Below are 24,869 nucleotides of genomic sequence, written 5' to 3' on the forward strand. Positions count from 1 at the left end.
TTTGACTAACGAAATGACCTTTATAAATGTCACTTAAAGGGATAGTTAAAAAATGACAGAATTTAAATTTTTTGGGTGAACTATCCCTTTAATACATTAAATAGATTTTTATATAAAATGAATATTTTATATATTTTACAAACTAATTATGATTATTAGTAGTAGTAGTATTGGTTGCATTGGTCATAGATTTTTTTCTTTCGGGAGTTTCGACCCTTACCAGCTCCTTCTATGAATGGACCTCCAACACCTGGTTTTCCTGCCAATAAAAATGACATATTGTAAGAATATGATGAAATGTCTATAAGCTTCTAAAGGCCTTTAAATCCAGCTGCACATGAATAGAGACTGATAATGAGCTGACCTGTGTTGGTGAATCTCTCACTGCGTGTCTGGTTGAGATTGACTCCTGCTGCAGCGAGCTGAAGGACGATGTGTGATTGGTTGTTGGCTGAAGCGTGGTGAAGCAGAGAGAGACCCTGCTCATCGAGAACATGCAGGTGGGACGCCGGGTTCCTGCGACTTAGTGAGTGGAACGCTGCACACAGTCCTCTCTCTGCTGCGGATTTCAGCCCAAATGCCACATTCTGATACCACGTTACAAACACATTTTTGATGTTTAAATACAGAGTATGTAAATGGAGGTACCCAGAAACCAATTGTTTGTCATTTATCACCTTGCACTTTATTGCTTTTGTGTAACCAAATGTTTTCTTGAACTGCTCGTGTAGCTCAATGTCCGTCAAGGGCAGTCTCTTCCCTTTGAGGGTTTGGATGGAGGCGTTTAAAGCCCCCCACCACTGAACCGTGTTTTGTTGGGGATAAAGCGATTCTAACTCAATGGAGATGACATTATAGCTGCAAAACACAAATGCAAGTTAGATGCCATGCAAAGCAACATTATTCGTGTACAGTATTAGATAACACTTTATTTTAAGGTGATATAGTTACACGTTACAACATGTAGGCCTACTTAATATAGTAATAACAGAAAATTATGTTTAATTATTTACAAGTAACAAACCCTAACTCTATAGTAAGTACTTGTAGTTAATTAATATTACTCAGTACTTATGAGTAAGTACAATGTAACTACATCACCTTAAAATAAAGTATAACCCAGTATTTATTGAAAATATTAATAAAGGCATGTTGTTGTTAGGGATAATCTGAGTTTGTGATATGTTTAGTTGGGTTTTGTATTATGTTTCAGTTCAGTGCTTACACGACAACAATATCCTTAAAACAGAGAAGTTTTTCCTTGTCGCGTACAGACGACACCATTGTCAAAACGATCCCAATTCACCCCAGGGGGGCAGTGTTCCGAAAGACATTGAAGCCGACCTGGGCGCCGCCATTGGCTAGCGGACCCCCACCCTGCTGTTAGCATTCCATTGACTCCCATTCATTTTGGCGTCACTTTGACAGCGAATAACTTTACATCTGAGGCGTTTAAAGACACCGTTTGTCCATTGTTTATTTCTAAAGAAACACGAAAATGTATAAAAGGCTCCATTACCTTGTATCTTACGTTATGGCCCCGTAGAAGCAGTTTTTGTAAAAATAGGCTAAAGATTGCGTCATACCCGCGCGACTCTGTCGCACAAGTCGAAAAATTACCGTATGGACAGGCAGAGAAGCTCGCAAGCAATCGGGAGGAAGTGGAGGCATAAAGTCAAGGGAGAAGCCCATAGAGAGTGATAAAGTTGCTCCCGTTGCTAGCTCATGTACAGCTAATACCCACGCTCTCCGTCTCTGCGAGATTCGTAAGGGAATGATTCAGATTTCTCTCGGCACAGCTACTAGAAGACCTACAGGTTGCTCACGTCACATCTACGTCGTCAAGCTCAGTTTGAGCCTGCGCAGTTCGCCTTGCGATCAGGAAGTGAGTGCTTCTAATTGACTTCATTTCTCTCCGTTGAAACCTATGGGGTCGCTGTGTCCAGTTTATATACTGTCTATGCAATTCACACGGATCTGCGAAAATGACTAAAAACGCTGTATTCTGCTGCCAGGCCATTAGATGGCGATGAAACACTATAGATTGAGCACGTAATACACATGTTTGCATGACATCATCGTTTTCAGAGATTCGCGTTTTTGTTCTTTACAGGGAGACCGTTTTCAAAAACTTGCACTTTGAAACCCGCTTTTAAAAGTTTGCATTTTCAGGCACCCAAAACGCTATTGTCGAGCATAAAAATTGTACGTGTTTGTGACTTGAAAGCGCAAACTTTTGAAAACGGGTTTCAAAGTGCACGTTTTTGAAAACAACACCCTTATCATCTCCGTGTAAACAATAAAAACGCAAATCTGTGAAAATGCTGACGTCATCCACATGTGTATTACGTGTTTAGTCTATAGGCTTTTTTTTTGTTGCAAATGAAAGGATACAGATATTAACAGTAAGAAATAAGGGGAGCATACGGACATCATCACAAGTGGTTATAAGAATTACACAAAGCAACACAATATAACATTTTGTTATCATGATGAAAAATTTAAGGTTCCTTACAACAGACTCAAGGATTATATGTTTTTGAAGCCTTTGTGAAGATGAAATTTACCCAGAAGACAAAGTAATAATACAGTATTATCAAGATTAACATCCTTAGAATTCAAAAATTATAAACTATGTAAAAAAGAAGAAGAAAAAAAGTTGTTTTCACAGATCCGTGTACAAAAGAAAAACTTTTCCATTTTTAGCACACCGTTGTCGTGTAAACATACCCTGAAAAACACGGTTTGAAATCGCTGGTGATTCTGATGTCACAAACTACCTTGTAACCAATCACGTGAATGTGTGATCTTCAACGTGGATCTCTGAGCTGGTGTGAGTAACCAATATATCATTTTGGTGATCAAAGATGGGTTTTAAGGGATAGAATTTGTGACAGAAGTGCTGACCTTTTCCCCTCAATCTCACTGAGTGGAATTGGAAACTGTGTTTTATAAGAGTCCTGACGAAGCAACTCGTAAAGGTAACTGGCTGCTTGAGTCTGCAGAGTTCTGAAAGCCTCCTACACACACAAAAGAGAAAAGAAAAAATCGATATATAATATCAATATAATTCTGTAAAAAATCTATTTAAAACCCTACAATACATATCAATGTCTGATTCTTATCAAATTAAATGGTTATTTCATCTAACAATCCAGAAATTAATTTATAGTTCAAGGGAATAATAATACATTTAACTATACTAATATTTTTAATATTAAATATTATTTTTACATTTAAATATTATTTTATTTGTTTTATTGGTATATATAATTGCATATATGCAATGTTAAATGTATTATTACATTGAATTGCACATATGCAATTAAATATAAAAATAATAATTATTATTGTATTTAATATTGTCTACATGAAATTAAATATTATTATTATTATGTTATTTACTTCACAAACAAACAATTCTAAATTCTATTGGATTCTATAAGCTTTGCATCTTTATTAAAACGGAAACTGTCCTAGACTCATCTCTCACCTTTGTTTCCTCAGTGATGTCATCAAGCGGAGGAGTCCCCACATCAAATTCAATCCCTCCATGAAGGTGAAAATACTGATCTTGCTTTTGTGAGAAGTGCTTGCAGGCAAATTCTGGTCCAAGAAGATGTGGAGGAACCTCTCGTTCTGTTTTCAACTGGTCGTCTTAAAGCAAAAAAAAAAGTTTTATTTACCTTTATTTGTGTCAGTGCATCCACACATTTATCAGGCACGGCAGTGATAGCAATCTAAAGAAAATGCAAACCTGACAAAGGTGGGAGCATTTGAGACAGATTAGGAATCAACATCTTTCTCCTCAAAGATATCAGCAAGGGCACCAGGAACGTGATGAGTTTGAGGTAGGCGAGGTCTCTGGAGACTTCTGCATTCCTCTCGAGGTGCTTTCTCACCCCAATAATGTGTTCAGACAGTCTTTTCTGTAGCCTCTGGTAGGTGGCCAGATCAATGTTGTCCTCGGTGAGTCGGACCGCATTAGACAGGCTGTGAGTCCCCTCAAACACAAGGAGATTTTGGTGCTGGCGGACAGACGTCAGGTAGGCGCTCAACTTGATCAGGATGTTCTCTGAGTATTGTGAGAAGAGATTCTCCTCGTCTGCGCTGTTGGGTTCATAGGTTGGGTCTACATTAATGTTCTCCTTATAAATGTCCTGATAACATGGATCATCGGAGATGTCTGTGAAACCTGATAAGACAAATCAATGTTATTTTAGTGCCACTGCAATGCATATATTGTATATAAATTGTATAGCCTATATAAATATATTATAGTTTTTATTAAACTATAGTTTTAAGTTTTAAGACAAAAACCTCTAAGCCCGTCTCTAAAACGTAGACAGGGACGAGGCAGAGAGGGAATCCAAATGCAAGCATGTGTTTTAATAGACAAACATAAACACAAAATAATCCAGGAACAAAGGTAAAATCCATAAAGAGAAGGCAGGAGAACGACAGGAATACACAAACAACAACTGAAACATAGGTTTAAATAGGGTAACAAGGGGCTGATGAGGGACAGGGGTTGGTGATTGATGTCATGGGAACTAATGAGGGTAACTATGGTGACAAACAAGGTACAAGGCAAAACAGGAACCAAACACAGGAAGTGAACACAGAAACAATGAGGAATGAACTTCAACATTTTTCTTTTTCTTGAGCATTGCAATCATGCTCCTATGTTTCGGTTCAATAATTTAATTTTAATGGCAATGAAAGGGTAATTAGTCAGTTATTGAAATGCCTTATTTGCAAAAAAGTTCACTGACAAGTTAAAAATTTAATTTAATTAAAAATTAAAAACATAAAAATACTCAGAAATGCTTAAAAATGTCAGATGAACTTAGAGGTTTTTGCATCTGAAGTCTTCCTATATAATATTTTATAATTATTTATCAACAATGTATTATTAAAATATAATGATCAAATATTTAATAATATATTTATTAATATTTAATATTATTTAATATTTAATCATATTTTGTTTTTATATTTTCCTTTTATGTTTAGTAATTTTGTTGTGTTTTTTTATATATATATCTATACAGGCCTAATTTTTTTTTATTTTATTAATTAAGTTTTAGTTACACTTATTTTATATCAAGTAGCCTACAACTTTGTCTAAACTAGCGTTTTATATATTTGATTGTATTTAGTTTAAAGTTTATTTTATTTCATGTCATTTTTGTGGTAACACTATACAATAAGGTCTCATTGATTCACACTAATGCATTAACTAATAGTTTACAACATTTATTAACTTTTTTTGACAATGTTAGGTAATACAAATGTTCATAGAGCAGAGCATTAATTAATTAATACAACTTTTGACCTTAAAATGTTTTAGTAAATGTTTAAAATTAACTAACAAATTAACTTTAAGATGAATACTGTAAATGCTGAAGAAGTATTGTTCATTGTTAGTTATATTTCAACTTATTTCAACTTAAAAACTGCTTTAATTTAAGTTAAATCAAGTTAAAAGCACAAGTAATTTCAACTTACTATTTTAAATCTTGATTAATGTTGAATTGCTCTCTATTGACAATATTTGCTGTTTCAAATTATTAAATTACGTTGTTTTTTAATGACTTAGCTACTGTGCATTCTGTCCTGACGTGGTATCAACTTACAAATGGAGCCTTGTTATTAAGTGTCACCATTTTAGTTTCATTTAGTTTATAACCCTGATAGACTACAAATGACATTATTACTTTCACACCATACTTTGGCTGTTCTTGATTGAAATAATTGATATCTCACCTGCATTGAGGAACTCTTCAAGCACATCTTTCTTAGTTTGAGGCACACCATCTGAATCAACGGCCATGATGGATCTCCATAACTCAGAGAAGCGCATGCGTTTTTCTCTAGAAATGTAACTCCCGTGCCAGATAGCCTTTATGGTATAATCTATGTTTATTAGTATCTGACCGACTTTTGTATCGTAATATGCTGGTGGCAACTGGCACGTGGAGCTCTGGTCATAGTTGGGTACCAGATTGATAACAGGAACTTGGTTAAAACCATATATTCCCACAGTCAGCTCCCTCACAATCTGGTGGACCACTTTGTAATCCAGGGGCAAACATGCGTCAAAGGGAGCCAGAATGATTATGTTGGGAGCTAAAATGTTCCTCATCTGTCTGATGATGCCGGGAGGAGCATCCACAAGCTGGTTGTGCACTTCACCACTGAGCAGCCAGTTACTGGAGGTCAGGCTGAGCACTTCTTGCAGCTCCCTGCGGTCATATTTCTGTAGTAAAGACTGAGCGGTCAACGCAGCACGAACAGCGCTCTCGCTGCTCTGGTCGGATGGGTTCTCCATCAAAACTTCATCAGTTTTAAGATACAGACCATTACGGTTCACCTTGAGACTTGAGATTGAGCTGTCCGATGAAATGTGTGATTTTGAACAGTGTTGCTCTTAGCAACCAGTGACGCATAGTGAGTGACGGTTCTTCTGCAACTCTTCAGATCAACCCATAGATGGTGCTGTTGCACGCTTTCGCGGTCAATGTGAGTGCAACATGCAGGATTAGCCGGATTAGCTCATAAATAAAGTTTGGGTTTTTTATTGTTATTAGTTTATCTAACAGGGACAGTGAATACTGCATTGAAACAACTAAAAATGTAGTAACAATATAAAAGGAAATTTTTTAAATTATGATATCTATGCGCAAACGCACATTAATAAAAAAAATGCCTATATAAATCAACCTATCTAACACAATAACACCAAAGTAAGAGAGATACATTTGGTTTAATACTAGAGGGATTCAATTAATCTTTTGTTATAAATAATTGCATGTTTTGGGTTAAAGTAATTATATTTATAAATGCAGATTTTTTTTTAAATGTCACCCCTTAAAACGTCTTTAAATGCCTTAAAATTATAAAAACATTATCAAGCCAATAATTGTATTATCTAGTAGAATATGAAATGAATACGATTTTATATAATGTATGTAATATGTTACACAGTGGTGGGCCGTCAGGGCCAGCAAGGCCTTCTCTGCTGGCCTAAACACTATGAGAATCACTGACTTGCACTTTAATATTTATTTTTTTTATGAATGAGTATTAAATTATTCCCAATAGTCCGTTTTCATAGCTTTTCTCTTGGTTACGCTGCTTCCAGTAGTGTATATTTATTTTAGTGCTTTTATCCAATCATATTTCAGTCATCATGTGTTGCCAGGGTCAAATATATCTGCTTCGAGGCCTTCAGAATCGATAGTGCGGGCGCCTGTATCTTAAATGAATGGCAATGAAACTGTTGCTTTAACCAATCAGATAATCGGTCAGATTTAATCAGCCAATCAGATATCGAGTTGACTGCACCGGGGCCATCTAGCAGGCATACAATAACGTAGGCATTTCCACGCTCTTTGATTGGATGGTCAGAGCGTGTACTATTATTACTGGTAGTCAGAGCTAGCTAACCGCATCTGTAGCGAACTGTGTAAACTAAAATACCTGTAGATTTAATAGGTTTTTCAACCCACAAATTAATGTTTATTTCCTTCCTCGACCACCAGCAGGCTCAAACCTACCGGAAATAAATCCCTTATTCAGCTTACGCAGAGTCTCGGACCTCTATCGATCTTTCCGGGTAAAAACAGAACAGACTGCAATGTAAAGTTATGCCAGGACTGATTTTGAAGGCAAATGTCCCGCTGATCTCATTGATATCGTTCAAAAATCTGTGTGAGAGCTTGTGTCGGCTGTAACGTTACACATCGTCATGTTTTGCGGTGTTTTCCCTGTTTAACGCTACTGCTTCTATCGAGCAGACATTCGCAGCACTAAAGCGAATTAAAACTTATGACAGAAATACGACGGGACAGACTCGACTTTCAGCACATTATAGCTTTGATGGCGATAGAAAAGGTTGTTGGGACTGAAACGCACAGACAACCTGTACAACCAAGTAATTCAAGTCTTTTTGAGGAAATAAATTAGGATGGATTTTGTGTAAAAAATAATCAGTTTTGGAGAGTAGGCTATAATGCATCTTTGCCCCCGTTTTTTTCCGTGCTGAATATGATTTTCTTCCTTATTTTTCTTGTAAATTTATGATCGAAACAACTTATTTTTTTCAAACATTTACTATTGTAGCCATTGAAGGATAAGACAGGGAGGATCCGTTTCTGAATTTATAATCGGAACGCAAGAACCACTGACTGTACACTAACACAAAAGCCGAACTCACTCGCTCGTTTCTCTCTACCCCGCCTTTCGCGAACTCTCCGCATTAACCCTATAACTGCCGGTGCAAAATAAAAACAGGAATTTCACAACAGTTATAGAGAGTATCAGAGCCGTTGAAAAACAGAGTTACGACACTCCCATAGACTGCCATAGGAACTTTGGAATGCGGAAGTAACGCGTGTCGCGGAGCAGCCGATAGTTCCAAACACTGATAGTTCCAGCACTGAACCCCATTCATTTTCAGTGTTTCCAAAGTACGTTCGCTGGTAAGTTAACGAAATTACTTTATTTTTGACATTTCAATGCATTAGCCGTCCTCTCATGAATCTAATCAGTAGTTGTAATTTATGTAGCTTAAGTTAATTAATCTTTAGTTAATGTTTATTGGAAGATAATAGTTAATTGCAGTTAGCTTACGTGACCAACACTTCACTAACGTTAGCTACCAGTCAGAAATGTGCAAATTCAATACTGAGGTCATAGTTAAATGTGATGTTGCACTACATTGTATTCAGTTTTTTTGGCCAACCTTATTTACATACATGAGGTGGTCAGAATATTAGAAATATATCTGGATATAAAGCAAATAAGTACAGCAGCACCCCCACAAATAAGACCTCAATGCTAAAAAGTGTAAATGAATTTGACACCTCTATGACAGTATAAAAAATCCTGAACATTATAGAAAAGCAGAATTTATGGCTGATCTTTGTATATACGGTATCATAATGCAATAAAAATATTAAATTATCTTTTCCCTAATTTTCATAATTTGTTGGATGAGGAAAATAATCATCCAGCTTCTTCCATAATGTTGTTGTGTAAGAACAACAATTTGAATAACAATAGTGGTTTGTATATATATATATATATATATATATATATATATATATATTTGTTCTCATTTAATTTCAAATGATACTGGAGTACAGAGAGCCAAAATAACAAATCATGACTAATGTCCAAATAGATATGGACCTAACTGTAGGTGTGTTCTCTCACTTCTGCAATTTCAACCTCATGAAAATGTTTAGGAAACATAGGCTTTCAATGTGTATTTAATCTGTCCCTGAATGTATGAACTTTAACACCGTTTCCTCTTTCTTTACCACCCCTAGTTCTGTCCAACAGGCTCGACTCGACTCCAGACCAGGTCTCCTCTGGGGTCTGTGACACGCTCTGCTTCTGGCAGGGGAATGCTCTCACCCTAACATCCAAGTATCTATAGCATTACTTATAGCGTGGAGTTTGTCATCACTGTATGGATAAGCATTTGAATGATTCTCGATTCACCACCAGGTCTCCAGATCGTCCTACAGCTTCGGTGGAAGAATGCAATGGCTCTATTGTGAACACTTGTATTCCTTTTCTGGCCTGCTTTCTGCATCTCTCCCTGTAGGAAGTCGAACAAGTTTCTTTGAAGACAGAACATTCAAGGAAAACTTACATACCCTCTCCCTAGATATATTATATAATTAAATGTTTTGTTGAATGCAATTGGTTGCCTTGCATATTTTTTTACTGTTGACCAAACTTCTTTCTTTACTTAAACTGAGCAGCTTTAATTGATATTCACTTGTTGTGCAGGTTTATGTGAATGTATTTTTTTAACTAACACAGTAAATGTATTATACCTTATGGGAGCAGTCCCCCTTCCCTCTAAAGTTAAATGCACAATTTTTTTTATTAAATTCAAAGGGCTTTATTGACATGAAAGTTTCAGGAACAATGTGTGTGTGTATACACACTACCAGTCAAAAGTTTTGGATCGGTAAGATTTTTTATGTTTTTAAAAGAAGTCTCTTCTGATTACCGAGGCTACATTTATTTGATTAGGGGAAGAAGAAGAAAAACAGCAATATTCTGAAATATTATTATAATATTATTCAAACACCTGATTCTATGTGAATATATAGTAAAGTGTAATTTATTCCTGTGATCAAAGCTGAATTTCAGCATCATTACTCCAGTCTTCAGTGTCACATGATCCTTCAGAAATCATTCTAATATGATGATTTGATGCTCAAAAAACTATTGATTATTATCAATGTTGAAAAAAGTTATTTACATTTTTATTTCAGGATCATTTAATGAATAGAAAGTTCAAAAGAACAGCATTTATCTGAAATAGAAGCTTTTGTAACATTAAACACTACCGTTCAAACGTTTGGGGTCAGTAGGAACATCTATTTTATTTTTGGGGGGGAGAAATAAAAGAAATCAATACTTTTATTAATCAAGGATTAATTAAATTTATAAAAAGTTACAGTAAAGACATTCATAATGTTACAAAAGCTTCTATTTCAGATTAATGCTGTTCTTTAGAACTTTCTATTCATCAAAGAATTCTGAAAAAAAAATTACACAACTGTTTTCAACATTGATAATAATAATAAATGTTTCTTGAGCATCAAATCATCATATTACACTGATTTCTGAAGGATCATGTGACACTGAAGACTGGAGTAATGATGCTGAAAATACAGCTTTGATCACAGGAATAAATGACATTTGAAAATATTAAAATAGAAAATAGTTATTTTAAATTATCATTATATATGTGTATAATATATGTATCATTATGTGTGTGTGTGTGTATATAATATTATATATATATATATATATATATATATATATATATTGTGTGTGTGTATGGGAGCACCCCATTGCCTACCAAAATTATACACAAAAACGTATTAATGCTGTGTTTCTGCTACCCCCCAGAAAAAAAAATGCTATTATATGTAAGCAATTTAAGTGTTAACGTAATAATCAATGTCCATTATGCTTCAATATTTACCGATAATTGCTGTACATATAGCTGCTGCTGTCTGCCCCGCTTAAAAATCATTGGCAACGCGGATTTGTTTGGAACTATTGAGAGCTACACAAATCACGTGACCGCGTGGCGGCGAGATCACAGAGTGTCGCAACTCTCATATAGTATATGTGCGTGCGCTGCTACACTATTAAAAGTTATTAATTCAGGGTGGACATCACTGAAGGCCTAGGTGTGAAATGCACGGCCCGCCACTGATGTTACATAATTACATTTTTATGCCTACGCGCACAATTACGTCTATTGCATAACGTCATGACGTAAATGAATCACTGAACCGGTTTCGGAGTGTTCAAAAGATCCGATTCGCGTTTTGTGTTTTTACTCTTGAATAAGTGTATATATAGTATGCTCCAGTACAGAACAGACATATCTAGAGAGTCCTTAGAGTGACCGACCCTTACCCTACTAACCCTTTAGCGTCTCGTTGCGTATTTAATATTGATGAGCTAAGTACAGTAAGCCTTCGCGGAAACGTGAACCGCTTTGATAAAGTAAAGTTGTGAGGACCAGCACTGCGCATGTCTGGGTCTGAGTGACTGAGGAAACAAGAGCAACCTTTACCCAGGCAATGTTCCTGTCGAATGCCCCAGAAAGTGTAGGCTACAACTTTGCGATTTCATCAAACTGATAGAAAATCACATGCTGAAAAGAGCTGTTGTCACTTTCATTTTCAGCTGAGAATGAAAGCTGTTATTTTAGCTGCAGGTTATGGAACTAGACTGCAAAAGGATATCGAGAATGACACGACTGGGAATTTCAAGCATCTGGGCGGCATTGCCAAGCCGCTGCTTCCCGTCGGTCCATGTGCCCTTATCTCACACTGGGTTCAGGCACTGACCAAGACAGGATGTGTGGACACAGTTTATGTGGTTGTGAGTCCAGAATAACAGATTCGTTTAATATATATATATATATATATATATATATATATATATATATATATATATATGACCATATTGAGCTTTGAAATTAATAGTGTATGACTTGCAGGATTATTATGCACAAAGTAACAAATTGTATCATCTATTAAACAGACAAATGATCTTTACTTTGAAGCATTCCAGCAGTGGGCTCAAGAATTCCCCAATGTTAAAATCATAAACGATGGTACTAGAAGAAACGAGGTGAGCATACTGGAATGGAGCAATTTATGGATGTTCAATGTTGTTGTTGTTTTTTTAACTCCCTTTCAATTGTCTCTGCAGGACAGACTTGGTGCTGTTGCCTGTCTTCAGTTGACAGTCAAACTGTGTGCTGTGGATGACCACTTTCTAGTCATCGGAGGGTATGACCAGCTTCAGACTAAATAAGGCACTATCTTTCAGGCAGTGTTTGAGATGGCTTTAAAACAGAAAAAAATATATATGTTTCATTTTGCAGCGATACTTTATTCAAAGAGGATTTCAGCCTGAGGAAATTCACAGAGAGGTTCTTTGAAGTGCAAAATAAAGACAAAGAGAGCAATTTAGTGCTTTCATACCAATGCAAAGATGAGGGTGAGCGTAAAAGCAGAACAATGACCCGGTTTCACAGACAGGGCTCAGATAAAGCCAGGATTAGGCCTTAGTTTAATTATGACATTTAAGTAGCTTTTATAAACATGCCATAGAAAACATTATTGGTGTGCATCTTGAGACAAAACAGTGACATATTTTAAAATATGTTAGTGCAAGTTGCTTTCAGAGTTAAAACAGCTCAAACATGCATTTTAGTCTGGTACTAGGCTTAAGCCTTGTCTGTGAAACCAGGGGATAATGTTTTTAACTTTGCTAAACATATGGCCACTGGTTTTTAAATCCCTTATTATATCATTTTCACCTTCAGAAACATCCAAATATGGGATTCTGGAGTTGGATGAGGACTTTAAAGTACAGCGTATGAAAGAAAAACCTCTTTTAAGTGAAACAAGTTCACGTAATGCAGTATGTTTTCATTTGCATTGGAAGACATTTCCGTTCTGTTTATCTTTATTTTTTACAAGCGATGTCTTTAATGCGTTTTCCTCGTTTTGCAGTGTCCTTGTTTTTACTTGTTTTCAAGAACCACCCTTCCTCTTTTGGACATGTTTCTTATTGAGAAGAAGGTACAGTTGATCTATATTTATTAAATTATTCTATAGTATTTTTTTTATATTTATTTTTATGTAAAAATGGCTTCTTCTCCATACAGAATGCACCGATTGAAGAGCGGGACGCACCAGGGACCTTTCTGTCATGGCTCATATTAAGGTCACTTAAAGGCAGACTGTAGACAATAATAAGGCATTATTTTTGCTTGCATTTAGTAACATTAATCATGCTTGGTTTAATTTTAGGAGGCCTGTGTACGTGCACAGGATATCTGGTCGATTTGATGTGGGGAATCTTGCATCATACATAGAATGTGACAAATACTTCAAGGACCAACTTCACAATCCAACTGTTTATTTAATGTAGTTGAAACATGTAATGACAATCAAACATGAAAACTGAATAAAACTGTATCAGTACCATTTTTGAGTGAATTATTGTCACAATCTTGTTAAACTAGAAGGGACAATAGTCAGAGTATTAAATCAGGTGGCGACCAGCCTTTTGCACTTATCCGAGGCCTTTTCATGGCTATTCTCTAACTTGGCAATTCTAGAGCCAAACTGCATGGCTCTCTTAGGTAAGAGAGCAGAGAGTCCCAATCCTATTTCGACAGCTGCTAGCCTCAATAACAGCTTTTCTCCAACTCCTCTGGGTAGAGACAAGTCAGCCTTCTCTGACACCGGTAGTCCATTAAGGAAACTGACTACATCTTCATCCAAGTATGGAAATCTGAGATAAAAGAAATATACAGTATGTATTATGTGCAATACTATATAGAATTACATTTTTGGTTGAAGGAGTTCTTTAATCTTAGATATTTCTTGAGCTGCAAAGTGTCACTCTTGCCTGGCCTCTTTTCCATGGTCCCCAATGATTCGGTCATCCCTTCCCAGATTTCTCGAGGATATTCGTCCCAGCTCCATAGCCAGCTCTTTGACGAGTCCTTCCAGTCCAGAGCTCTTATACCGCACTCTGTGTCTGGAGTATCCCGCCAGCTGTTCATCTGCTCCGATGCCAGTCAAAATCACCTTTGAGAAGAGGAAAATCAAATTTCATGCTGCTTGACTTCAAGTCTTTACAATTACATAAATGTTCATATAGACATAATTCAAGTGCAAACAGAAAAACAAAGTAACCTTTGCTTCTGAAATATAAAGCTCTTCTTCAACACCCTCATTTATGATGCCAGTTCCTCTGGCAGCAAACCAGACGGCACATCCAAGGCTATCATCCAGAACAGTGTCCAAAGGGTGAACCAAATGACGGATGCGTTTCTGTCGCATTTCTTGAAGCTCCTCTTGAGTTACGTTAATTTCGATAAAGTTCCACTGGCGGTTTGGACTGAGATTTTTTAGTTCTTGCACACCAGCTCTTCCAGTTATTCTGTCTGGCACATCAAAGCAGTTAAAGCTCTGCTGATCCGATTGAGTTTTATCAGCATCACAGTCTTTCTTCTTATTTTTCCCTTTCTTCAAAGACTTGGGAGGCACTTTTGCCTCTTGGATTTTGAAAGCAACATTTAGTAGGTCAATGGGTTTGTCTGCAGGAATATGCCTATCAGCAAGGGCCGCTAATATCATTGAATCAATTCCCCCAGAGAAAAGAATGGCGATACCAGCTTTTGTATAATTTAAGGGGACCGCTAATTCATCTTGAACAGGTAGGTAACAAACTCTCTTACGGACAGCCTCGCTTAGAACATCAATGAGCGTGCTAACCATCGCTTTCTTTTGAGTGTTTGTTAGTAATTCTTTCAGACTTGCAACAGAGGTTTGAGAGGCATTCTGATCTTGTTCAGTTGTAAGTGATGAAATTGATGTATTCATTGGACAAACAGGGCAGGTCAGGTAAAGTCCAGAACTATTTGTGTTTACAGAGACAGATCTGGGTAGACTTTCGCATTTCAATTCCGAGCTTTCATTTGGCTCATTGCCATTGTGGAAAACCCATGGATAAAGATCAAAAACAAATGTCCCTAGGGATGAGGAGTCCATTAGGTCAAACCTGTAAACTCCACTAGGTGGTACTTCCTGCCACTGAGATTGAATTGTATCTGCTGGCTGGGAAGCAACAGATGCGAGTGTGAAAGATGCTCTTTCAGGATCAAATTTCCAAAGCAGACTTCTTCTTCCAAAAAAGTCCCTCCCAAACCAGATACAGTGCTCTGCTGTTTGGTAATAGATAAAGGCCCAGGGTCCTTTGAGTTGTGACAGTAAAAATATCACATCTGAGGCGCTCTGCGCCATTGACAGGTGATGGAGAACAACTTTGGTGTCATTATCATCCTGCTCTACTCTCAGACCACCAAATACCTCTCCATTCCAGAGAAGCATGTTCCCGTTGTCATCTTGAAGAGGCTGAGGTGTCAGGCAACCCCTCATATGAAGCACATGTGCAGAGAAAAGGAGACTGCAGTCTGAGATTGTTACTGTAATGTCCCGGCTACAGTTGGGCCCTCTGCATTTGAGATTTTCATGCACACACTCCTCTAGTGGAACATGCGGTGTGGTCAAACTGACCACACAGCAGATCCCACACATGATCCCACAGAACTAAATATCTTGATATTCTTTCCTCATGTTGTCAAGATCCTCTGTAAAAGGCAAGATTACAGTATTAGAAAGAGCTCAAAACGGTTGGTATTTATGATTTTAATCATTATTTATGAAACTTACTTTTACATGAGCTAAGACTCTCTCCTTTGTCTGCCAGGAAGAATATATTGCTGTTGGGTTGCTGTGTGTACACTCTCTATAAGAATAAGAATAAGGTTAGGATTACCAGAACATAGTGATATTCTAGCAAAATCTGCATAATCCTAAGAATATGGGTAATCCTAAATCCTCAAAGTCCTCTTCATTTAAAAGTATGCCATGAGAAGACCACTGACTTTGAGGTAAATGTTAATATTGTTTACATGTTAGTTCATCCAAGATAAAAGCAGTCTTTTGAAGGACATGGAATTGTAATATAGCCTAACTGTAGTATATAGAACAAATAATTTGTACTCCTTTCAATATCCTAATATACTCCTTTTGTTACTTTTTTCAATAGGAAAATTGAAATCGCTAACCATTATGGACCAGAGACAAAAAATTAAAACAATTGAAAATATTAACCACATAAGTAACCGTTAAAAGCATAATTTTAAGCATATAAGAACTTCTATAGGATGTGGAGATGAGTACTCTGCAGTTTGACTTGTCATCTATAATTAAGTGACAGCATCTGCTACTCAAATGTAGCATGACCTAGCCTATATGATATGGGACAACATACATACCCTGTTTTTCTTCAAATTGCTCAACTCGTCGACTAAAATCTTTTGCTCTTTTATCTGTGAATAAATCGTTTGGTTTATTGGAAAAGGTTCGTAAACAGTGATTAAGAACATCAATTACTTTATAACTGACAAATAACGTAAATGTATGATTATGTAGCTAACGTTATGCTTTGCAAAATATTTTTTATAGGAAACCTTCTTGTTTAGCTCCTCTTTTTGTGCGAGCTCTTCTTGAGTCCCAGGGTCCGTTCGCTGTATGTTCTTAGAAGACATTTTATATAAAAAGTCAAAACGCTTCGTGTGATTTAAGGAAACATTTCCACATGGAAGAAGCTCGTTCGTCGAATACGAATGACGTTTGCGGGGGGACAGACCACGGCGCTTTAAAAGTACGTCACGTAAGTTAAGTGTTTACGAAATCTTAACCCCCACAGGCCACAACAATAACATTATGTTAAATTTAACGGTTTAAAGAGAATTAAAATAATGGCTTGACGGTAGCTGCAAGAGCCTGGAGCATTTGAACAAAGAAATGAGGATGATTGACACTATAGATGAGTAAGCAGGTAGTTTTCATACGTTAACTGATAATGTGTCGAGATAGAATGTAACGTTAACCAAGGTTTTGTGTGTGTGTGTGTGTGTGTGTGTGTGTGTGTGTGTGTGTGTGTGTGTGTGTGTGTGTGTGTGTGTGTGTGTGTGTGTGTGTGAATTGATTATCATTTGTATAACCACTGTATTACTACAAATATCATGGTTTAACTATGGTTCTCTTACGTAGAGTTCTCTCGTACTGCGTCGAAGAACGCTACGGGAAAGATATTTCTTTGTCGAGATTGAAGCCAAAAATTAATCCTTAATTTTGTAATATTGTAAAACGCTTTTCTGAAGCATACAACCTAGGCGGAGCAATACAGCTCACCCATTGGCTGCTCTGCCAGAAAAGCACAGCCTATGCGAGGCCAGGACGCTGACCAATGAGGACGCTTCGCGCCCTTCTGCGTCACCTCCCGCCCAAACAGGCGTGGCCTAGGCCTATAAATACGAGCATAGCTGTCTAACACGCCGATTTTCTTAAATTCACGAAGCTGCACGCATCGTTGGATTGGATTCGAGCCACCACAGCCGTTTGGATACAAGCACCTCAGCAGGACGCGCCTCTTACCTGAAGCCGCTGGTCATCGCCGCCTTCAGCCGCCGTTCCCTGCTGCGCTTCTCCGGCGTGGAATATCCTTTACATTATGTGTGTGTGTTTTGTGTGTGTGTTCGCCGTCGCGTCACACAGTTTTTCCACACTAAAAGAGCCGAGCGTCTTTTTCAAGATGTCTCGCACCTCCTGTGGCTCGTGTAGAGCCCCGCTCAGCGACAGGGACCACGTGCTGTGTTTCCTGCCTGTGAGTATCACGCAGCTTCAGCTCTCGTCGATGGCGGCTGCCATCGCTGTAATTTGATGCCTACGGTGACTCTGCGGACTCGCCTGGCGTTCATTTACTGAAGCTGCACCCTTTTCCGCCCGCTGTAGTGCCGCGCCGTGAAAAGCGCCGTGCTCAGCGGAGCCCGGAACCTCCCTTCACCACGAGGTGCTCGCCGCTGCTGCCGCTAGCTCCTCCGCCCGCTTCGCTGGACTCTCTGACCGACGGACAAGGGCCGCTGTGTGCCGCCGCGTCCGTCATGGATGAGGAAGATGAAGCCGTGTCTGTGAAGGACGACTGCTGTTCTCTCCTCGCTTCGGGTAGCGAGGGATGGGCGAGCTCCGAGGATCTCCCCTCCCCCGCCGCTCGTGAGCGTCGACGGAGAAAGACCAGCATCGATGCGCTTACCGGCTGGATGGCTGCTTTTCTGCAGAGGAACGTACGTTACCGTCCTCACGACCCGCGCCTTTTTCTTCCTGAATTCACGAAGAAATCGCGGAGTCCCGGAAAGCCCCGTTTTCAGCCAGGATGCGCATTTCTGCTTCGAGGAAAGCTACAGTGTTAAAATCCCGCCGCGGCCGGATTTCACTAAAATGTCTCGCTCGCACAGTCCCAACATTCGCGACCGTGCCAGTGTATTTTGCAGTCACCAAATCGGCATCAATGCCCGTTTGCCTGCACACAGACGCCGTTTTCACGACGCCCCAGGTAAATCTGAAAATGTATTTACTGGTGTCCCGGCCACGGCCGATGGTGTAATGTGTGTATCCGTAATGCCCACGACCTAGTGCCCATTCGTACACACAAGCACAGCCCTACACAATACAGGGCTTGCACACATGAAATCGACTCGTGTCGGTTGTGCTTCACATGTAAGCTAGTGAACGTGCCCGCTTTTCAGTGCCCACAATCACTACACACTGCATGTCCCGTGGTTTCTGTAAAAACGAAACGAATGTACGGTCAGTCGGTTCTGATAGACAGTACTCTCTGTGCTACACGGTGTCCCGGCCATGGCCGATGATGTAATGTGTGTAACTGTATGCCCACGACCCAGTGCCCATCTGTACACACAAGCACAGCCCCGCACAATACAGGGCTTGCACACATAAATCGACTCATTTCGATTGTGCATTATATGTAGTGAGCGTGCCCGTTTTCAAGCGCCCACAATCACTACAAGCTACATGTCACACGGTTTCTATGAAACGAAACCTATGCACGGTCAGTCAGTTCTAATAGACAGTACTTCCCAGTGCTATAAATGTACCCGCGTTCACGCACCCACATTTATTCTCAAACATGCCGAGCCGTACGGGGCTCGCACCGCGCGCTCCCTCTTTCAGCTGAGAGAGCTGAGAGCGCGCGCGGGCTGCCCGCTCGATTAAGCGCGCCCCCGCATCACGCTGCAATGGCGCCCATGTTACAGCACACGACTGCTCTCGTGTCGCCGCCATTTCGCGACCAGAGCCCGGTTTTTCAACCCGTGCAAGCACAGCCCTGAACAACACAGGGTCTGCACACATAAAATCGGCTCATGCCGATTGTGTTTTACATGTAGTGAGCGTGACCCACTGCCAAGTGCCCACAACCACTACACACTGCACGTTCCGCGGTTTTCTGTAAAAACGAAACTAACGAACGGTCAGTCAGTACACAAAAACAGTGTTCCCGGTGTTATAAATGTGCCCGCCACCAAGCGCCCACGTTTATTCACAAACATCACGAGCCCTACGGGACTCGTCCCGCGCGCTCTCTTTTGACACAGAGAGCTGAGCGCGCGCGGGATGCATACTGTGTTAAACATGCCCCCCGCCTCACACGCCACGGCGTCCATGTCACAGCACACGGTTGCTCTCGTGTCGCCGCCATTTCGCGACCAGGGCCCAGATTACATTCAACCCCTAGTCACACGTGCAGATGCATGGGAATGACTTCCCGGGGTCTCAGAATGGGTGCTAGAGACTATAAAAAGAGGCTATTCGCTACAGTTTCATCGACGCCCTCCCCGTTTCACGGAGAAAGTCGAAACTACGGTGAAAACAGAAGTAGCACATCTACTTCGAGCCGAAATAGCGAAGCTATTGAGCAAAGGGGCCATAGAGCCTTTATCTCAAGCTCAGAGCGAAGGGGGTCTGTACAGCAGATATTTTCTGGAACCGAAAAAAGACGGGGGTCTCAGACCCATTTTAGATCTCAGGCATCTGAACAAAGCGCTGACAAAGCGAAAGTTCAGAATGCTCACGACCAGAGCTATCCTCGCGCAGATTCGCCGAGGAGACTGGTTTATGGCAATAGATCTGAAAGACGCGTATTTTCATACAAATTGCGTCACGTCACAGGCGATTTTTGAGATTCGCCTTCGGGGGCCAGGCATATCAGTACACAGTCCTGCCATTCGGCCTGTCTCTAGCACCTCGTACATTTACAGTGTGCATGGACGCGGCGCTGGCACCCCTGAGACTCCGCGGCATTCGAATTCTGAATTATTTGGACGATTGGCTGATTCTAGCTCAATCACCTTCAGAACGCATCCGCCACAAGACCCTAATTCTCGATCACCTCGAGTGCTTAGGTCTGAGAGTCAATTGGGAGAAAAGTTCACTGTTTCCCAGTCAAAGGATCTCCTTTTTAGGACTGGATCTGAACTCACTGTCTATGACAGCACAGCTGTCATCACAGCGCAGGCAAAATACCCTGCAATGGCGAAATCCTTCCTCAGCGGCCACATAGTGCCACTCAGGAGATTTCAGAAAATGCTGGGCCTCATGGCCTCAGCCTCAACAGTACTGCAGTTGGGCCTGCTGCGCATGCGCCCACTACAGTTCTGGTTGAGAGCGCGCGTACCGCGCCGAGCATGGTTACACGGTCGTTATCGCCTCAAGGTCACTCAGGAATGCATTTCAGCCCTGACACCATGGAGAGCGTCAGACTGGTACCGGTCAGGTGTAAGCCTGGGGACTTCCTCGAGCCTGAAGGTGGTGTCCACGGACGCGTCCACCTCAGGCTGGGGAGCACTGCTCGACGGCAGTCCGCTCTTTGGCCAGTGGTCAGAGCGAGCCGAACTACCGCACATAAACTGCCTGGAAATGATGGCAGTGGACTTTGCGCTGAGGCGCTTCTGTCCCCGGATAAAAGGACACCACGTCCTGGTCCGCTCGGACAACATGTCGGTAGTAGCCTACATAAACCGCCAGGGTGGCGTGAGATCCCGGAACCTATTCAGGTTAGCGGAACGCATACTGGTGTGGGCCCAGCACAACCTGCGCTCGTTAAGAGCAATGCACGTGCCAGGTCACTTGAACGTAGGCCCGGACAGACTCTCACGGAACAACGTTCCTACGGGAGAGTGGTCCCTACACACACAGACAGTGCGTCTGCTGTGGAAAACGTTCGGCAGAGCGGAAATAGACCTGTTTGCAAACCAGGAAAACGCTCATTGCCCAGAATTCTTTTCGAAGAGCGCGAACGCGCTGGCCAGAGTCTGGCCCCGCCGCCCGCTCTATGCTTTTCCTCCTGTCTCACTCCTGCCTCAAGTGCTGGAGCGTATCAAGGAGAGCGGATGCTCAGTACTGCTAGTTGCTCCATTCTGGACGAATCAGACCTGGTTCCCAGCTTTGATGCGACTGAAAAGTACTGCCCCGTGGCCGATTCCAGTGAGGAGAGACCTCCTCTCACAGGCCAAGGGCTCGATTCTGCATCCTCACCCCGAGCTTTGGTCCCTACACGTATGGGCCATAAACGGGTACCCGCTAACCTCCCAAGAGGAGTGTTAGACACGATCGAACAAGCTAGGGCTCCGTCTACTAGACGGCTCTACGCTTCCAAATGGTCGGTGTTCTCTGGATGGTGTTCAGATCAAGGTCTGTCACCACTTCAGTGTGGAGAACCGGAGATTCTCTCCTTCTTGCAAGAGCTATTGGATAAGGGAAGAACCCCATCCACGCTCAAAGTCTATGTGGCTGCCATATCAGCGTTCGTTAATCCAACGCTTGGCCGTTCACTAGGCAGGAACGACCTGGTGGTCCGCTTCCTGAGAGGCGCCAGGAGGTTAAACCCTCCAAGGCCTCCTTCAGTCCCCGTTTGGGACCTTTCTACAGTGTTGAACGCTTTGAAAGGGGCCCCTTTCGAGCCTATTCACTCAGTTGACATGAAACACCTGTCTCTCAAGACCGTGTTTCTTTTGGCTCTCGCTTCAGTGAAGCGTGTGGGAGACTTGCAAGCGCTCTCAGTGAGAGCTTCTTGTATGGAGTTCGGGCCAAACGACTCTATAGTCGTATTGAAACCGAAGCATGGGTACGTGCCTAAGTCCCTCAACACACCGTTCAGGGCTCAGGTCATCTCCCTGTCGGCCATGCCGGCCTCAGAGGACGGAAATAGCTCCCTTTGCCCGGTCAGGGCATTAAGAGCTTACGTGTCCCGCTCCGCTGTTTTTCGACAGACGGAGCAGCTCTTCGTTTCGTTCAGCGGGCGCTCCAAGGGACGAGCCGCAACGAAACAGAGTCTATCTCGATGGGTAGTGGACGCCATTGCGCTAGCCTACGCATCTAGAGGCTTGTAATGCCCTTTGGGCATCAGAGCACATTCCACGAGAGGCATGGCCTCTTCATGGGCTTGGTATAGCGGAATCTCGTTACATGATATCTGTATGGCGGCAGGCTGGGCCTCCCCGTCTACATTTATTAGGTTCTGTAACCTAGAGGTTCCTGCGTTGCAGGCTAAACTGCTCTCGGTCTAGAAGACTATGTATAAGTGTTCCTGCCCCGCGCTGCGGCCCAGGTCACTTCAATGGTAATATGTACAAGTGCTCCTGCCCCGCGCTGCGGCCCAGGTCACTTCAATGCCTAATATGTATAAGTGTTCCTGCCCCGCGCTGCGGCCCAGGTCACTTCAATGTTTAAGCATCACTCACTGACAATGTGTCCCATGAGCATGCTATTACCCTTCATATATATCTATATTTACATATATATGCTATTATGCCTTAAGAGGCACTACTATAAGGGATGATGCTATTTAGCCGCTCTCCCTATACTTCTTGGGGTAGGCGCTTGTATACCAGGGCGCGCGCGCCCTTAGGTGTCTGTGTCGATCCAAGAACACGCACGGCGGTTTGCATAGGGTTCCCGTAGCGTTCTTCGACGCAGTACGAGAGAACTCTACGTAAGAGAACGTACTCGGTTACTAACGTAACCTCGGTTCTCTCTAGGAGAGGGAACGAGTACTGCGTCTCATGCCGTGCGTGTCCACGCTGCGTCGCTTCATTGACGAAAATCGGCGTGTTAGACAGCTATGCTCGTATTTATAGGCCTAGGCCACGCCTGTTTGGGCGGGAGGTGACGCAGAAGGGCGCGAAGCGTCCTCATTGGTCAGCGTCCTGGCCTCGCATAGGCTGTGCTTTTCTGGCAGAGCAGCCAATGGGTGAGCTGTATTGCTCCGCCTAGGTTGTATGCTTCAGAAAAGCGTTTTACAATATTACAAAATTAAGGATTAATTTTTGGCTTCAATCTCGACAAAGAAATATCTTTCCCGTAGCGTTCTTCGACGCAGTACTCGTTCCCTCTCCTAGAGAGAACCGAGGTTACGTTAGTAACCGAGTACGTTAGTGTCGCAAAATCAAGGTTAATTTGTGGTTACAATGGTTTAACTGCAATAAGCATGTTTTTTTTGTTTTTTTGTAAAATCATGGCTTGTTTTCGTGAGGGTAAGTTTTCAAGAATAACAGCTCAGATTGGTCTAATACTTCCAAACCCTGCATTTTACAATATTTCAACATCTAGGGCAGTGACCCACTATCAGAGCAACCAAAGCAGCTGATACCTGTCTCAAACGGATATGATCTGATACTGAAACATGATACTTGAAGGAGAACAAAAAAGTATCATGATACCATAACTCTTGGTGTACAAAACATCATATTATTAAAATATTTGTGTTGCCATGTAGCTGAAGAGCTTTGCTCAAGACATGTCAAAGCACATTGATTGCATTTTAAAGTCAAAGCTGACCGGCTTTTACTGTCTTACTCTAAAAACAATGGAGCCTCTTGATTTTTTTTCTCCCACAAAACTAAAGAGTCAACATCTTAAATCCAGAATCCTGATCTATGAGGTCATTGCTTGTGATGACAAAAGTTTTTTTTAACACATCCCTATTGACCACAAGTCCATTTTATGCATCCAAATAGATTTTGTAATATTTCACACCCAGGGCAATGATCCACTTTTAAGAGTTTTTCATCACCAGAACTGATATTATCTGATTCTATCTGATATCCTGCTGTACCATACAGGTAAAGAAAATGAACATTATATCATAGGCCTAACTCTTATGCAACGTCCAATTATCCCAAAAATGTTGTCCTGTAACGAGAGCTTTGCTCAAAACATGTCAAAGCACATTGTTCGCATTTTAACCTTGAGGGTGGGAAAAGTTTAGTCAAAGCTGACCGGCTTTTACTGTCTTACTGTAAAAATGTATTGAATCCAGGTAGTATTTAGGGTACAATAGAGCCTTTTGATTTTTAAATAGCCAACAGCCACAATCCTAAATGAAGAATCCTGATTCATAAAGTCATCGCTTATGATGACAAAAGGTTTTGTTATACTTTTATGCACATCCCTGAAATGATCACGTGTATTGAGACAAAAGACGTTGTGAAAAAGACTAGGTAACCAGATTTCTGAAATGTAATCCAGGGACAAGTTTAGTGGTTAAAATATAATTTAAATCTCACTTGTTTATTATCCATGAATCAAAAAATGGCTACATTAAATGTTTGGATGGTTTTATTTTTTAATTGCTGTGGGTTTATTATACTATTATAATTAATAACTATATTATGTTGTTTGCAGGTCAAACTGACCCTAATTGGTTTTAATTCGTCAAAAATCACACTAGAAATAGTAAATAGTACGCCTAACCATTGCAAACAGATCAAAACAAAAAATTATAACAAAATTATGACTTTACAAAAACAGATTTGCAAAAATAAATATGAGATAAATAAAACTGTATTTAACAAATATTTTGACATTTTC

At 40.7% G+C, this 24,869-nt stretch overlaps 4 protein-coding genes across 6 annotated transcripts in view; 1 reads left to right on the plus strand and 3 right to left on the minus strand.

The window, feature by feature from the left end:
* The window catches only part of ankar (ankyrin and armadillo repeat containing), a 16,687-nt gene extending 10,219 nt beyond the window's left edge, over nucleotides 1-6,468 (minus strand). Inside the window, exons 1-7 of the mRNA XM_079619274.1 lie at nucleotides 5,770-6,468; nucleotides 3,758-4,195; nucleotides 3,494-3,657; nucleotides 2,908-3,020; nucleotides 678-858; nucleotides 365-587; nucleotides 221-259 (exon numbers count right to left, since the gene is read on the minus strand). Of these exons, the coding sequence (XP_079475400.1) occupies nucleotides 221-259; nucleotides 365-587; nucleotides 678-858; nucleotides 2,908-3,020; nucleotides 3,494-3,657; nucleotides 3,758-4,195; nucleotides 5,770-6,334 (1,723 nt within the window). The 5' untranslated portion in view covers nucleotides 6,335-6,468. The remainder of the gene's footprint in view (nucleotides 1-220; nucleotides 260-364; nucleotides 588-677; nucleotides 859-2,907; nucleotides 3,021-3,493; nucleotides 3,658-3,757; nucleotides 4,196-5,769) is intronic.
* On the plus strand, nucleotides 6,435-13,514 carry LOC307002059 (uncharacterized protein). 3 transcript variants are annotated; one of them, XM_079619279.1, is made up of 9 exons: nucleotides 6,435-6,525; nucleotides 11,737-11,934; nucleotides 12,097-12,186; nucleotides 12,268-12,347; nucleotides 12,443-12,558; nucleotides 12,887-12,984; nucleotides 13,077-13,145; nucleotides 13,232-13,290; nucleotides 13,377-13,514. In XM_079619279.1, the coding sequence occupies exons 1-9, from the start codon at nucleotides 6,496-6,498 to the stop codon at nucleotides 13,495-13,497; spliced, it is 861 nt and encodes a 286-aa protein (XP_079475405.1). In that variant the 5' UTR covers nucleotides 6,435-6,495; the 3' UTR covers nucleotides 13,498-13,514. The 3 variants fall into 3 exon arrangements, with proteins under 3 accessions (XP_079475405.1, XP_079475407.1, XP_079475406.1); XM_079619281.1 differs by lacking the exon at nucleotides 6,435-6,525 and adding an exon at nucleotides 11,309-11,627; XM_079619280.1 differs by lacking the exon at nucleotides 6,435-6,525 and adding an exon at nucleotides 11,383-11,657.
* On the minus strand, nucleotides 13,469-15,674 carry asnsd1 (asparagine synthetase domain containing 1; the record flags this gene model as incomplete). The annotated part of the gene is made up of 3 exons (XM_079619275.1): nucleotides 13,469-13,863; nucleotides 13,981-14,162; nucleotides 14,271-15,674. 3 exons carry the CDS (start codon nucleotides 15,672-15,674, stop codon nucleotides 13,617-13,619), a joined length of 1,833 nt encoding a protein of 610 aa, XP_079475401.1. The 3' UTR covers nucleotides 13,469-13,616.
* On the minus strand, nucleotides 15,587-16,788 carry asdurf (ASNSD1 upstream open reading frame). Its single transcript, XM_079619283.1, has 4 exons — nucleotides 16,613-16,788; nucleotides 16,418-16,471; nucleotides 15,810-15,885; nucleotides 15,587-15,727 (listed from the first exon to the last, which is right to left on the minus strand). The coding sequence occupies exons 1-4, from the start codon at nucleotides 16,688-16,690 to the stop codon at nucleotides 15,687-15,689; spliced, it is 249 nt and encodes an 82-aa protein (XP_079475409.1). The 5' UTR covers nucleotides 16,691-16,788; the 3' UTR covers nucleotides 15,587-15,686.
* Nucleotides 16,789-24,869: the final 8,081 nt, after the last annotated feature.

Source organism: Phoxinus phoxinus (genome assembly GCF_949152265.1).
Source record: "Phoxinus phoxinus genome assembly, chromosome: 7".
Taxonomy (NCBI): Eukaryota; Metazoa; Chordata; class Actinopteri; order Cypriniformes; family Leuciscidae; genus Phoxinus; species Phoxinus phoxinus.